The sequence below is a fragment of the Vombatus ursinus genome, unplaced genomic scaffold (assembly GCF_900497805.2).
Source record: "Vombatus ursinus unplaced genomic scaffold, bare-nosed wombat genome assembly UNPS02004423.1, whole genome shotgun sequence".
NCBI classification, from domain to species: domain Eukaryota; kingdom Metazoa; phylum Chordata; class Mammalia; order Diprotodontia; family Vombatidae; genus Vombatus; species Vombatus ursinus.
Window position 1 is genome coordinate 1563112 of NW_020944201.1, and position 13164 is coordinate 1576275.

Sequence of the window (13164 nt, forward strand, 5' to 3'; positions counted from 1 at the left end):
CCAAGCTGGGAGGGCTCTTAGAACACAGACCTTAGAATACAGAATACCCAAGCTGGGAGGGCTCTTAGAACACAGAATGTCAGAGCTGAGAAAGACCTTAGAATACAGAATACCCAAGCTGGGAGGGCTCTTAGAACACAGACCTTAGAATACAGAATACCCAAGCTGGGAAGGCTCTTAGAACACAGACCTTAGAATACAGAATACCCAAGCTGGGAGGGCTCTTGGAACACAGAATGTCAGAGCTGAGAAGAACCTTAGAATACAGAATACCCAAGCTGGGAGGACTCTTAGAACACAGAATGTCAGAGCTGAGAAGGACCTTAGAATACAGAATACCCAAGCTGGGAGGGACCTAAAACACAAAATGTCAAAACAGCAAGAGTTTTAGCACATAGAATGTCAGCGGGAGGAGGTACCTTAGAACACAGAATGTTCAAGCTGGGAGGCCTCTTAGAACATAGACTATCAGAGTTGGGTAAGACCTTTGAAGACTTTAAGAACATAATTTCAGAGCTGTAAGGAACTTTTCCTAGCTCCTTCCCTTTCGCTTTGCAAATGAGGCAACTGAGACCTAGAGAAAGGAAGTTACTTTCCCAAGGTCACAAAGTGAATATGACAGTGGAGCCAAGGTTGGAACCCAGATTTCCAATGTTCTTCCCACCATGCTAGGACACCATTTGGCTTCGGCCTGCCAAGCCACTATTGAAGGCAGACTAAGAAACTGGAGACTCACATGGAGTGGTGGGAACAGGAAAACCTACTAAGACCTGGTTTTCTTTGTCCCCTTGTAGCCCAACGCCCCTGACATCAAAACAGGATATCTCTCCATCATCGTGGACCCCGAAGAGGTGCCTCTTGACCAGCAATGTGACCAACTGCCCTACGATAGCAGCAAATGGGAATTTCCCAGAGATCGCTTACGGTTGGGTAAGCTGCCCATCCTCTTCTCTTGCCCTCCCACCCCTCTCCAGAGTTACTAAGGAAGTCCAGAGAAAAGTCGGCCTTACAGTAGTGAAGGAAGAGGACTCCATCATTTTGTCTTTCCAAGTATCTGGTGGCACACTTGAGCAGAAATGAGTCTCTGCCATATGTCCTTGGCCAAGAGCCTTTCTCGTTTACCAAAGACCTGCCATTCATCTTCCCTGCGAGGGAAGGAGTGTGAGGATGAATTACTGTCCTCATTTTACAGCTAAGGAAACTGAGGCTCAGATCAGAAATGCACCCTCTTGATGATGGGACCTCTTGAGTATTGCCAAGCCCAGGTTTTGGGTGGGGGTGGGTGGTGTGCCTCTGTCTCATCTCTTGAGAGTCTTTGAGCACCAGGGGCCAGCCTTATTCTGTAGACATGCCATCATCTGTAGGGTATGGAGAGGAAGTTGCCCAGGGTAAAGTCCCACCTCTTCTACTGACTTGCTCTGTGACTTTAGGGATGCTCCTTTACATCTCTGGGCCTCAGTTTCTTTTGTAAAATGGGAATGAAGGATTTCAGTGGAAAGAAACTGGCTTTAGAATGAGAAGACCTGAGTTCAAATGCTACTTCCATTACTTCCTACCTGTGTGAACTTGGGCAAGTTCCCTCGATTCTCTTGGCCTTGCTTTCTTCTTCTGTAAAATGGGGAGATTGGGCCAGATCCCTCTACAGCTTCTGTTGTAGAGGTCTCTAAATCCTCCTTGAGATTCACTCCTGCCATTTAAAGCCTCAGGGGGAGGCTTTAAATGACTCTCTCTGTCCCCCCACCTGCTCAGATAGTGTCTCAATCTGCTCGGTGTCTGGGCTGCAAAGATGGGGCTGCTATTGTACCATGGGAATGGTTGCTATTCATTTATTGCTTCCCTGCTTCCTGCTGCTCATTCTCCCCTCTTACCCCTGAAGGGAAGACCCTGGGTCACGGTGCCTTTGGGAAGGTGGTGGAGGCGTCCGCCTTTGGCATTGACAAATCTTCAACCTGTAAAACGGTGGCTGTGAAAATGCTGAAAGGTAATGTTTCCCTTGGCTATCACCCAGGAAGCGTCTTTTCATGCATGAGTGGGCCACAAGAGCTTTGGAGGGTGGAGAACCCAGGGGCCAAGCTTGTCTGTATGCTCATGCTCCTAATAGGGACAGGCTTCTCACCAATTCTAAGTTCCTGATGTGTGCAGGGCCCTGTGTTATTCCAGAACAGGGGGTTGCTACAGGGCATCACAGTGCATAGAGCACCAGGCATGGAGTCAGGAAGACCTGAGTTCAAATGCTGCCTCAGACATTTCCTTCCTGTGCGACCCTGGGCAAGTCACTTAACCTCTGTGTGCCTCAGTTTCTCCAACTTTAAAATGGAAATAACAATAGCACCTACCTCCCAGTGTTGTGAAGATCAAATAAGTTAATAATTGTAAAGCACCTAGCACAGTGCCTGGCATTATAGTGGGTACTATATAAATGTTGTTGTTATTATTATTATTATCATTATTATTATCATTGTTATACTCTTGGCCCTGTGCATGTCAGCAGGCAGGACAGGACAAACAAGTCCTCCTGCAGGGCCACTTTAAGGCTTATGCCCCAACAAGAGAAGAGAACGTGGTCTGAGCAAGAGAGGCAAACTGGGTTTGATTTAGAGATATTAGTAAATCCATCTTGGAATTGGAAGGTTCCACTTCCTACCTGGTCAAGAAGCTCCTCAGCAGGAATACTGAGAAAGGGGTAATCCAGCCTCCACTTGAACTCCTCTGTACCTGGCGCTCCCTATAGACCATAGCCCACACAGAGGATTCATCGTGTTGTTTAGTAGCTCTGAGCCCAGTTGGAAAGCTCAGCCCCAAAGCACCTTCCTGCAGGGAGCCTAAAGCCCACAAATGAAGGAAGTTACATGGCCCCACTGGAAAGGAAGTGCTCACTCTTTGCAATAGGGGAGCCTAGGGAAACGTTTGCCTCAATGAGATCCAGACTCCACTTTAGATGCTGACTCTAGCTTTCATGCCAGTGGGATTGGGAAGGAATAGGGCATATTCAACATCTCCTTTTTGCCCCATCAGAGTGTCCTTCAATAATGCACAGAGAACAGCTAAAATGGTCTGGCTTGGGTAGCAGCTTGGGCAGAGATGGGGAAGAGGCAAGTGTGAATGGTTGGAGACAAAGAGCCCAGGCCTTCGAGGCAGGTGACCTCGGTCCTAAGTTCTACTCTGCCACTGATGAGCAGAGGGACCTGGGACAAGTGACTTTAGTCCTCTGGGCCTCAGCTTTCTCTTCTCTGAAATGAGGAGTTGGGACTTAGATGATATCTAAGAATACCCCACCCCCAGCTCTGTCCTTCTTCATTCTAAGGTTTCCCTCCCAGCCCTAGTTCTTGCTCTCTGGACTAGCTTCTTAGAACATAGAATGTTAAAATATATCCAAATTCCTCCATAAGGACCAGCTGAAATGGATGAGCGGGACGTTGAACTAAGAGATGGTATTAGTCCTGTATTTTCACTCCATCTGTTGGCTTTAAAGCAACATTGGAAAAGCACAGAAGGAAATGAGAAAGAAAAAGCTAACCAGAGCCTAGAAATGGCCACTTTCAACCATTCGGTCCCTCCTTCTTCCTACAGTTCCTTAGCTATTCAGGATCAGGGGCCACTGATAACACTTTGGCTTGGTAGGTGATGGAAATCCCTTCCATGGTGGTCTTGCAACCATTGGGTAATGAGCCACCAGCCTCAGGATCTTCTGACATTGAGAAAGAGGATTTAGATTGGTGACCCCCCTGGGGATAATGAGTTGATTTTCCCAAACTATCAAGGGTCACATATTTGATGACCTCTTCCAGGCCTCTCTCTTGACCTGAAAGGGTTAAGCACAGAGGAAGCCACCACAGAGACATTCTAAGGAAGGAAAGAGGAAAAGGACTTGAGGCCCAGGATGCCATTAGTGCTCAGATTGCTGGCAGGCCAGTGGGCCCCAAGGCACTACTTATCTGTTTATGGTATTGTTTTTAGAGTACAACCACTAATCATCAGGGTGTTTGTGTTCAGCCCCTTCCTGCTGGCATCCTCAGTTGGGTCAGTAAACAGGATCTGAGATGCTCCCCCACCCCCAGCAGCCCTGACAAACAAACATCCCCTTTTGTTACTAATGGCTGTCCTGGGGCCTTTTTGCAGAATGTGCAACATCGAACGAGTGCAAGGCCCTGATGTCAGAGCTCAAGATCCTCATCCACATCGGCCACCACCTAAACGTGGTCAACCTACTGGGAGCCTGCACCAAGCCCGGAGGTAAGAGTTTTGAGAGTGGGGACAACTCCCTCCCTCTCAACTCCTAGGTAGGATGGACAACCAAGCCCCAGGGTACTCCAGTGCAAGGAGTACTGAGTTTGAAGTTAGAGGACCTGAGTTCAGATCACAGCTCTGCCATTTATTTATTACCTGGGTGACCCTGAGTAAGTCATTTGACCTCTGTCTGCCTCAGTTTCCTCATCTGTAAAAGGAGGTAATTGGCCTCGATGATCTATTCAGTTCAAAATCTATCATCCTATGATCCCCAAGAGCCATTGACCCTTCCAAGATGGTAGTGTATTCAAAGCAGGTTTCCTCTTCCCTCTCCAATGCACACACCCCTAAATGAGCCATGTTGTGTCCAGCATGAAACATAAAAGGATTAAGAGTTGGGGGTACAGATGGTCATCTTCAAAATCAGAGGCTCTTTCTGTAATCAAGTTCTGTTCTCCTGCCTCTCATTAGGTCTACAAAAATGAAAATGCGGGGCAGCTGGGTGGTACAGTGGATAGAGCACCAGCCCTGGAGTCAGGAGGACCTGAGTTCAAATCCGGCCTCAGACACATAACACTTACTAGCTGTGTGACCCTGGGCAAGTCACTTAACCCCATTGCCTAGCCAAAAAAAAAAAAGAAAAATGAAAATGTAAGCTCTGTATGAGTAAGGACTATCTTATTCTTCAACTTTGCATCCCCAGTATCTGGCAAATAGTAGGTACTTAATAAATGTTCATTGATATTTTGATAGAAAAGTCAGCATGATGGAGGAAATACTAGACTTTTAGAAAGAAAGTTCACATCAGTGTATTGTCATGGCTTGATGGACTTGAGGTCAGGAGAGACTTGGGTTTGGCTTTCACCTTTGACACTTCATAGCCTCAGTTTCTTCATTTATAAAATGGGGATAATATCTAGAGTTTCTGTCCATCAGGGTTGCCTTGAGGGGCCAGTGAAGTCATGTCAGCCAATTAGCTCTGAGGAAATGCCCATGATGATGACAGTGATGTCCCCTCCCTGCCACTAACACTGTGACCCTAGTCAAGTCATCTTTCTAGCCTCAGTTTCTTAGACTGTAAACTGGGGATATTAGTGCTGATTCTGGCTGCTTTTCAGAGTTATTGTGAGAAAAGGGCCTTGTAACCCTAAATGGTAATCACCCACATGTGTGCAGGCCTTATCACATGTCATGGCAGTGTGTGATACAAAGAGTGACAGGTTGGGATTAGAGGACATAAGTTCGAATTCCAGCCCTGTCACTTGGTGCTTGTGTGGCCTTGGACCTGTCACTTCCTCTGTCTAGTCCTCAGTTTCCATCTCTGTAAAATGAGGGAATTGGGAATGTTTAGCCTGAAGCAGAGAAGGCTCAGGGCAGGGGTGGGGGTGGGGGTGGGGGATGGGACATGATAACTTGATAGCTGTGTTCAGGTATTTGAAGGTCTGTCTTGTATTAATTCCCCAATTAACCTTGTTCTGGTAGAACCAGGAACAATGAGGGGAGGTTTACAAAGAGGCAAATTTGGGCTCAATGCCTAGGATCCTGTGTATGACCTTGGACAAGTCAATTCCCCTCCCTGAGCCTCAGTTTCCCCCTCCATAAAATGAGTTGGACGAGCTGGTCTCTGAGGATCCTTCCAGCAAGAGATTTCTGATTCTGTGATCCTCTGATCCCTATGCACGGTGCTGTGCTAGGGAGGAAGGAGGGATAAAGGTAGCCTGGGACAGAGGTAAATAAGTAGATGAAAAGTAAATGAATAGAGAAGCATCTTAGCCTCTGTGGAGACGACCACTATTGTCTCCTTTTTTCCCAGCCCTTGTGTTATTGTTTTTCAGTCATGTCCAACTCTTCGTGACCCTATTTGGGGTTTTCTTGGCAGAGATACTGGAGTGTTTTGCCATTTCCTTCTCCAACTCATTTTACAGTTGAGGAAATTGAGGCAGACAAGGTGAAGTGACTTGCTCAGGGTCACTCAGCTAGTAAGTGTCTGAGGCCAGATGGGAGTTCAGGAAGATGAGTCTTTCATACTTCCAGACTATTATGCTGGAGAAATCCCTGAGAGCCATTTAGGAGCCTGTCATTTCATCCATCCATCCATCCATCCATCCAACAAGTACCTGTGTAAAATAATGGTCAGGACCAACTGGGTGTGTGTATGTAAAGTTGAGACAGACTCTGCCTTCATGGACATTAAGGTCTAATATTGGCTCTAACATACCCCTGAAACAGAGAACTTTATACCTCCAGAATTCACTTGAACAGATAGTCTGGGATGATGGATAGAGAGCTGATCTCAGAGTCATGACCACCTAGGTTCAAAGTCCAACCTCTGACCCAGACTGGCTGAGTGACCCTGGACAGGTCACTTAAACCTCTCAATTCCCAGGAAATTCTCTAGTATTAAGTAGCAGAGAAAGTGCTGATCTGCATTGGAGGAGGGAAAGATTGGTGCTGATCAGGGGGTCATAGAAGGCTTCCTGGAAGAGCTAGTATTTGAGTCAAATGAACATGAAATTCAAGAAGTGTTTAGAAGGAGGGATGGCATTCCAGGCAGAGGAAACAGTGTGAACAAAGGCATTGAGATGGGAACATAGAGGGTATATCTGGAGGATAGAAAATGGTCCAGTTTGGCTGGAACATGGAGTCCAGGATGGAGGAGTAAGATGAAATAAGTCTGAGAAAGCAGAATTAGGATCAGATTGTACAGGGGCTTGAGTACCAAGCAGAAGAATTTAACTTTACTCAAGGAGCAGTAGGGAGCCATTGAAGATATTTGAGCAGAGGATTTAGAACTGGAAGAAATCTTAGAGGTGACCTAGTCTACCCCACCGCCATTTCAAAAATGATGAAGCTGAGGCCTAGTGACTTGTCCAAGGTTACACAGGCAGTAATGAATGTGAGTGCCCATTCCCTCAGACAGGGAGTTTTCCCTTCTCTGAGAAGTGACATCAGCAGATCTGATGAGAAGGAAGATTAGCCGGGCAGTGCTGGCAATCCAGGGCAGGAGGCTGGCTAGAGAATGGAAGCCCTAGGGGCAACTAGATGGCACAGTGGATAAAGCTCCGGCCTTGGAGTCAAGAGGACCTGAGTTCAAATCCGGCCTCAGACCAAACACTTGACACTTAACTAGCTGTGTGACCCTGGGCAAGTCACTTAACCCCGATTGCCTCACCAAAAAAAAAAAAAAAGAGAGAGAGAGAGAATGGAAGCCCTGCCTCCAAGCCCATGGCCCTTGGCCATTACAGCCCCCAGCAGCTCACACCACCAATGTTCTTCAGGCTCTGGGGTGCAAAAGAGAAAGTTGGGGTGCCTTTTTTTTAGCCTGGCCTCCTAATGTCAGTGGCACAGGGAACCTCCAGCAAGGCCACTCTCTGAGCCTGCAGACGCTGAGAGCTTGGTGACTCGTCCATGGGCACCCAGCTCTGGAATGAAATCTCTGTTCCTGGGCTTAGGCTCAGATTGGGGTAGGGATCTCCAAGAAAATGATGGGTTTCCCCTGGCTCACCCCTGTGCCCTCCAGGGCCCTCGAGAAGAGTCTTCAGCTTGGCAGATGTGGGAATGATGTCTAGTGGCTGAGAGAGACAGCGACAGAGAGGGGAAGACAGTGAGACAAAGACAGATAGAGACAGAGAGACGCTAGAAAGAGAGACAGAGACAGTGAGACAGATAGAGATAGAGACACAAAGAGAAAGACAGAGACAGAGAGGAAGACAGTGAGACAGAAACAGAGAGACAGTGAGAAAGAGAGAGACAGTGAGAGAGACAAAGATACAAAGACAGAGAGGCAGACAGAGAGAAAGCAAGAGAGACAGAGGAAGAGAGAGACAGAGACAGAGATAAGGTACCAAATGATACTCCCTGCCTCCGGAGCTGGGCTTCTCGGTCCCCTTGTGTTCTACTTTCGGACCCTGTCACTCAACTGAAAGCCCACTCCCCAAGTCTCTGTGTTGTCTCAACTTGCAAAGCTGCTGGCCTTTGTCTTTATCTGTTTTGACTTCTCAGCAGCTCCCGATGGCCCCTGCCTTGTGGCCACTCTCGCCTCCCTTGGTCTCAGTGACCGTTTTCTCCCTACCTGAATGCCCTCTCCTCCTCAGCTTCTTTCTCCTGGCTCCTGATCTTGCCCTTCCCCAAAGAATGGCAGCAGCCCAAGACTTTGCTCGGGGCCCTTTCCACCTCCTCCCTCTCCCTGGGCAGTTCTATGGCCTCCATTGGCATCGTTAGCATCTTCATGCCATTGACTGCCCCCATCTCTGTACCCATCTCTGCCTTCTTGGCTCCAGTCCCGAGTCACCAACTGCCTCTATCTGTGTGCCCACAGGCATCTGCAGCTTGACAATTCCAGAACAATGCATTTCCTCTAAACCATCCTTCGCCATTTTTGTGGAAAGCACCACCACCCTTCTGGTCGCCCATGCCAGAAGTCTTAGACTCCTCCTTAACTCTTCCTTCACCTTCACCTCCGATGTCCAGCCAGCCACCAAGTCTTATCGATTCTGCCTCACAACCATCTCTCACGTCCATTTCCTTCTCTCCACTCAAGGCCCCCATCCTGGTTCAGGCCTCCAGCCTTTCTCACCTGAACTATTGCAACCGCCTCCCAACGAGTCCCACTCCATCCCCCACCACACGTACTTTAATTGAATTTAATCTTTCTCTCCTACATTCTACCTTCCACGCAGCTGTCAAATCAATATACCAAAAACACACATCTGACAATGTCCTCCTCTCCTGGAGTCAAGAATCTTCAATGGCTCCCCATTGCCTCTTGGATAAAATAGAGGATTTCCAGCCTCTTCCATGTAACATCTATCTACTTTTTCTGTCTTAGTTCCTCTTACCCATGCCTACAATGTGCCAGGCACTGTGCTAAATTCTGGGGATACAAAAAGAGGCAAGAGACAGTCCCAGCTTCCAAGGTGTTCACAGTCTAATAGAAGAGACAACATATAGACAACTATGTACAAACAAGCTTTACGCAGGATAAATAGGAAATAATCAACAAAGGAAAGGCCTTAGAATTAAGAAAGGGTCAGAGACATTTCCCGTAGAAAGTGGGATTTGAGTTGGGGCTTGAGGGAAACCAGGGATGCCAGAAGGCAGAGGTGATGAGGGAGTGCATTCCTCGCAGGGGACCCAGCTAGTGCAAATGCCTGGAGTCAGGAGGTGATGGAGGGTCTTGTTAGAGGAAGAGTGAGGAGGCTAGGGTCACTGGATTGAAAAGTGGGGGTGAGGAGATAGGGATGGAGTGAGAAACAGCCCCATCAGGGCTTGTTCCCCTCAATGATTGGCTATGGAGGTCAGACTACAAGCCAGATCAGTGTCCTGGAGGGAGCTGCTATTCCCAGGGCTCTTTGGTTCAGGGTCCTAGGCCAACATGAGGGGCATGTGGCGGGTGAGCTGGGGGTGTATTAACAAGTCAACTGTTGAGATTTTCTCAAGTATAAAGAAAATGGGATTCTAACTTGTAGGGGTTCCACGAACAGGGATCTCCCTAAGGGCCATGTCTGAGTAGCTGGATGGCAAGCGCCCAGTGACTCAATAGCAGGTCCCACATCCATCCGTCACGGGGCCTGTTGTAGGGGGCTGAAGACATCCTAGGTATGAGAGGCCATAAGGAAGGGAAACTGCTGCCCAAATGTGTCATTGTGCTTATAATAGATGGAGCAGGTGAAATAACAGCCCTCTACATATACCCCAAGTAGGCAATGAGGAGCATGAATCTAATGAGACTCTGCTGTATCCAGGCAACACGCCCACAGCAGGGCCTCTCCCTAACCACTGAGCATCTTTGCTTGGAGCAGTGTGAACTGACACAGAAGAAAAATCGCCTCCAGCCTTTTCCCTGTTCTGAAGCTCGGCTGTGCCATCTCAAGGAGAACCCCATCCTCCCTGGGTTCTGCTCATCCCATCGGGAGTTACTTGCCCTGGGGCCCCTCTGGTCATTCTGATAGCTACACTGGTCCTTTCTGATATACCTGGCCACCCCAAGAGTGTCGCTTCCCTAGGGGAGTCCTGTACCCTGAGGCTTGAGTAGGAGACCCTAGGATGGGGGCCACCTGCTCTGAGAAGTATGATAAGCAGACCCACAGAGTAGGCCCACGTTGGCAGATCCTGAGGACCTGAGTCAACAGTCAAGCAGGATGCTCTGGCCCATTCCCCTATCCCCTAAGAGCAGAAACGCACTAGTTGCAACGGTGACCAAGAGCTAGCTGGTGAGGCCTCTCAGTGGGGAGAAAAGCACCATGGAGAGATCTCCAAGGCCAGCCCCCATCCTTTGACCAGCTTCTTGGCCTGGCTCTTCCAGAGGTCACTTCACCCTCCCAAAACTTTGGAGTTGGTAAGGACCCCAGTGACCCTCTCGTCTAACCATACCTGACCCAAACTCCCCAGGATAACATGCCCAACCAGAGGCCATCCAGCTCTTCACTGATGAAGGGGGGCCTCTGAGGCAGCTCAGTTTACCTGGGGATGTTCCTATTGGTAAGCGGGTTTTCTGGACACCAGGCCTAAATTGGTCTCTCTACGACTTTCCTCCAGTTTCTGACTCTTCCTTGGGGACAACAGAACAAGGCGAACCTCTCTTCCCCATGTCAGCCTTTCAAATACTTGAAGGCAGCTATCCTGTCCCTCCCCCTACTAAGTCTTATCTCATCCAGACTTGACCAGACCCAGCTCCTTCAACCAATCTTCAATTGACAGGGACTCAGGCCCCTTCACTAACCTGGTTGCCTTCTTCTGGGTGCTCTGGGTACTGGGCAATGTCTTTTCTAATATTTTATACCCAGAACTGACCACAGCACCTCACATGGTAGGGTCAGACTAGGACAGAGGACAGTGGGACTAGCAGCTCCTTATTCCTGAAACATGGATAGATGGCTCTCTTTATGCAGCCCAAGCTCACATGAGTGTTCTTGTCTGCTACATCGTACTGCTGACTCATATTCTTGTTGTTATTGTTATTAGTAGTAGTAGTGATAGCTAGCATTTCTACATCACTTTAGGGTTTGCAAAGCACTTTACAAACATTATCTCAATTGATCCTCACAACAACCCTGGGAGGTGGATGCAGTTATAATCCCCATTTTATAGTAGAAGAAACTGAGGCAAGCAGACATTAAGTGACTTACCCAGGGCCCCACAGCTAGTAAGAGTCTGAACTGAATTTGAACTGAATTTTGTCTGAATTTGAACTTGGATCTTCCTGACTCCACACCCAGTGCTCTATTCACTGCACCTAAGATGAATTATCTATAGAGTGACTAAGAACCATTACAGCACCTTAATAATAATAATAGCATGTATTTATATAGTGCTTTAAGGTTTGCAAAGCACTTTTCCAATGTCATCCCATTTGATGATCCTCACAACAACCCTGAGAGGTCAGTGTTATTATTATCCCCATCTTACAGATGAGGAGACTGAGGTTTAGTGCCTTGCCCAGACTCATAACAGCCACTCAGAACTGGGGTCTTCCTGACTCTGGGCCCAGAGCTTTCTCCATTTTGCCACCCAGTCACCTCCAGCTATTGAACATATAATCCATTAAACACCCAGATCTTTGTCAAACTGCTATGTAAGCAGGCCTCCCCTCCCTATCCTTGTGACATTGATTTTTTAAACCCAAGTATAAAACTTTACTTTTATTCTCATTGAATTTCATCTTATTAGATTCAACCCAGTGCCATAGCCCAAAGGTCCTGAACCTTTTTTGTGTCCATCCTTTGACAGTCAGACTGAACCTTTTTTGAGTCCATCCTTTGGCAGTCAGACTGGTGAAGCCTAGGGTCCCCTTCTCAGACTTATGTTTTTAAATGCAGAAAATAAAATACACAGAATTATTTTTGTTATTGTTCAGTCATTTCAGTCATGTCTGACTCTTCGTGACCCCATTTGGGGTTTTCTTGAAAAAGATACTGGAGTGGTCTGCCATTTCCTTCTCTAGCTCATTTTACAGATGAGCAAATTGAGGCAAACAGGGTGAAGTGATTTGCCCAGGGTCATCTAACTAGTAAGTGTCTGAGGCCAGATTTGAACTCAGGCCTTTCTGACTCTGGGCCCTGTGTTCTATCTGCTGCAGCACCACCTAGCTGTCCCTACACAGAATTACAAAAGAAACCAATTATGTTGAAGTGCAGTTATTCAAATATATTTTCAAAACAAGTTCACAGACCCCAGTAGGAACCTGTGCTCTAGTTTATTGAGATCTTTTGAAATCTTGACTGTCATCCTCTGTGTTAGTTCGCCCTCCCAGCTCTATGTCTTCTGTAAATGTGATGAGCACATCTTCTAGGCCTTTATTCAAGTCATTGGTAAAAAAAGTTAAATAGCGCAAAGCCAAACACAAATTCCTGGGGCACCCCACTGGAGACCTCCTGCTACAATGGCATTAAATGACTCTTTGAGTCTAACCATACAATCAGTTCCAAATCCATTTTAGCCTATTAACGCTTGACCCACATCTCTTCATCTTCTCCACAAGAACAATATGAGATGATTAATCATTTTCCAACAATCTAGGTAAATGACATCCCCAGCATTCCCCTCATCTATTGATTTAGGGATCTTGTCAAAAAAGGAAATGAGGCTGGCCTGGCATGTCCCGTGCTTGAAGAAGCCAGGCTGGCTCTCTGTGATCACTGCTTCTCTTTCTAGATATTCACCAACCTTCTCTTTAATAGTCCCTTCCAGAATTTTCTCTGCAATTGAATTCAAGCTCACTGGCCTTGGAGTTCACAGACTTCATTCTCCTCCTCTTTTTAAAATTCAGGCCAACATTTGCCCTTCTCCTCACTTGTAGGATCTTTCTTGTTCTCCTGGACAGTGAAAACTGTTTTCATCTGGTGAAAGGTCACAAAAAATGTTTCATATGGAGCTTAGAGGCTCTGATATTTCCTTACCTGTGTGACCTTGTACAAATCATTTCCCCTCACTGGGCCT

General features: G+C 47.3%; 1 protein-coding gene across 1 annotated transcript in view; it reads left to right on the forward strand.

Annotated features, from left to right (window-relative positions):
* Positions 1-13164, forward strand: part of LOC114023373 (vascular endothelial growth factor receptor kdr-like) — a 223277-nt gene that overhangs the window by 173379 nt on the left and 36734 nt on the right. Inside the window, exons 17-19 of the mRNA XM_027835990.1 lie at positions 795-930; positions 1877-1981; positions 4120-4233. Of these exons, the coding sequence (XP_027691791.1) occupies positions 795-930; positions 1877-1981; positions 4120-4233 (355 nt within the window). The remainder of the gene's footprint in view (positions 1-794; positions 931-1876; positions 1982-4119; positions 4234-13164) is intronic.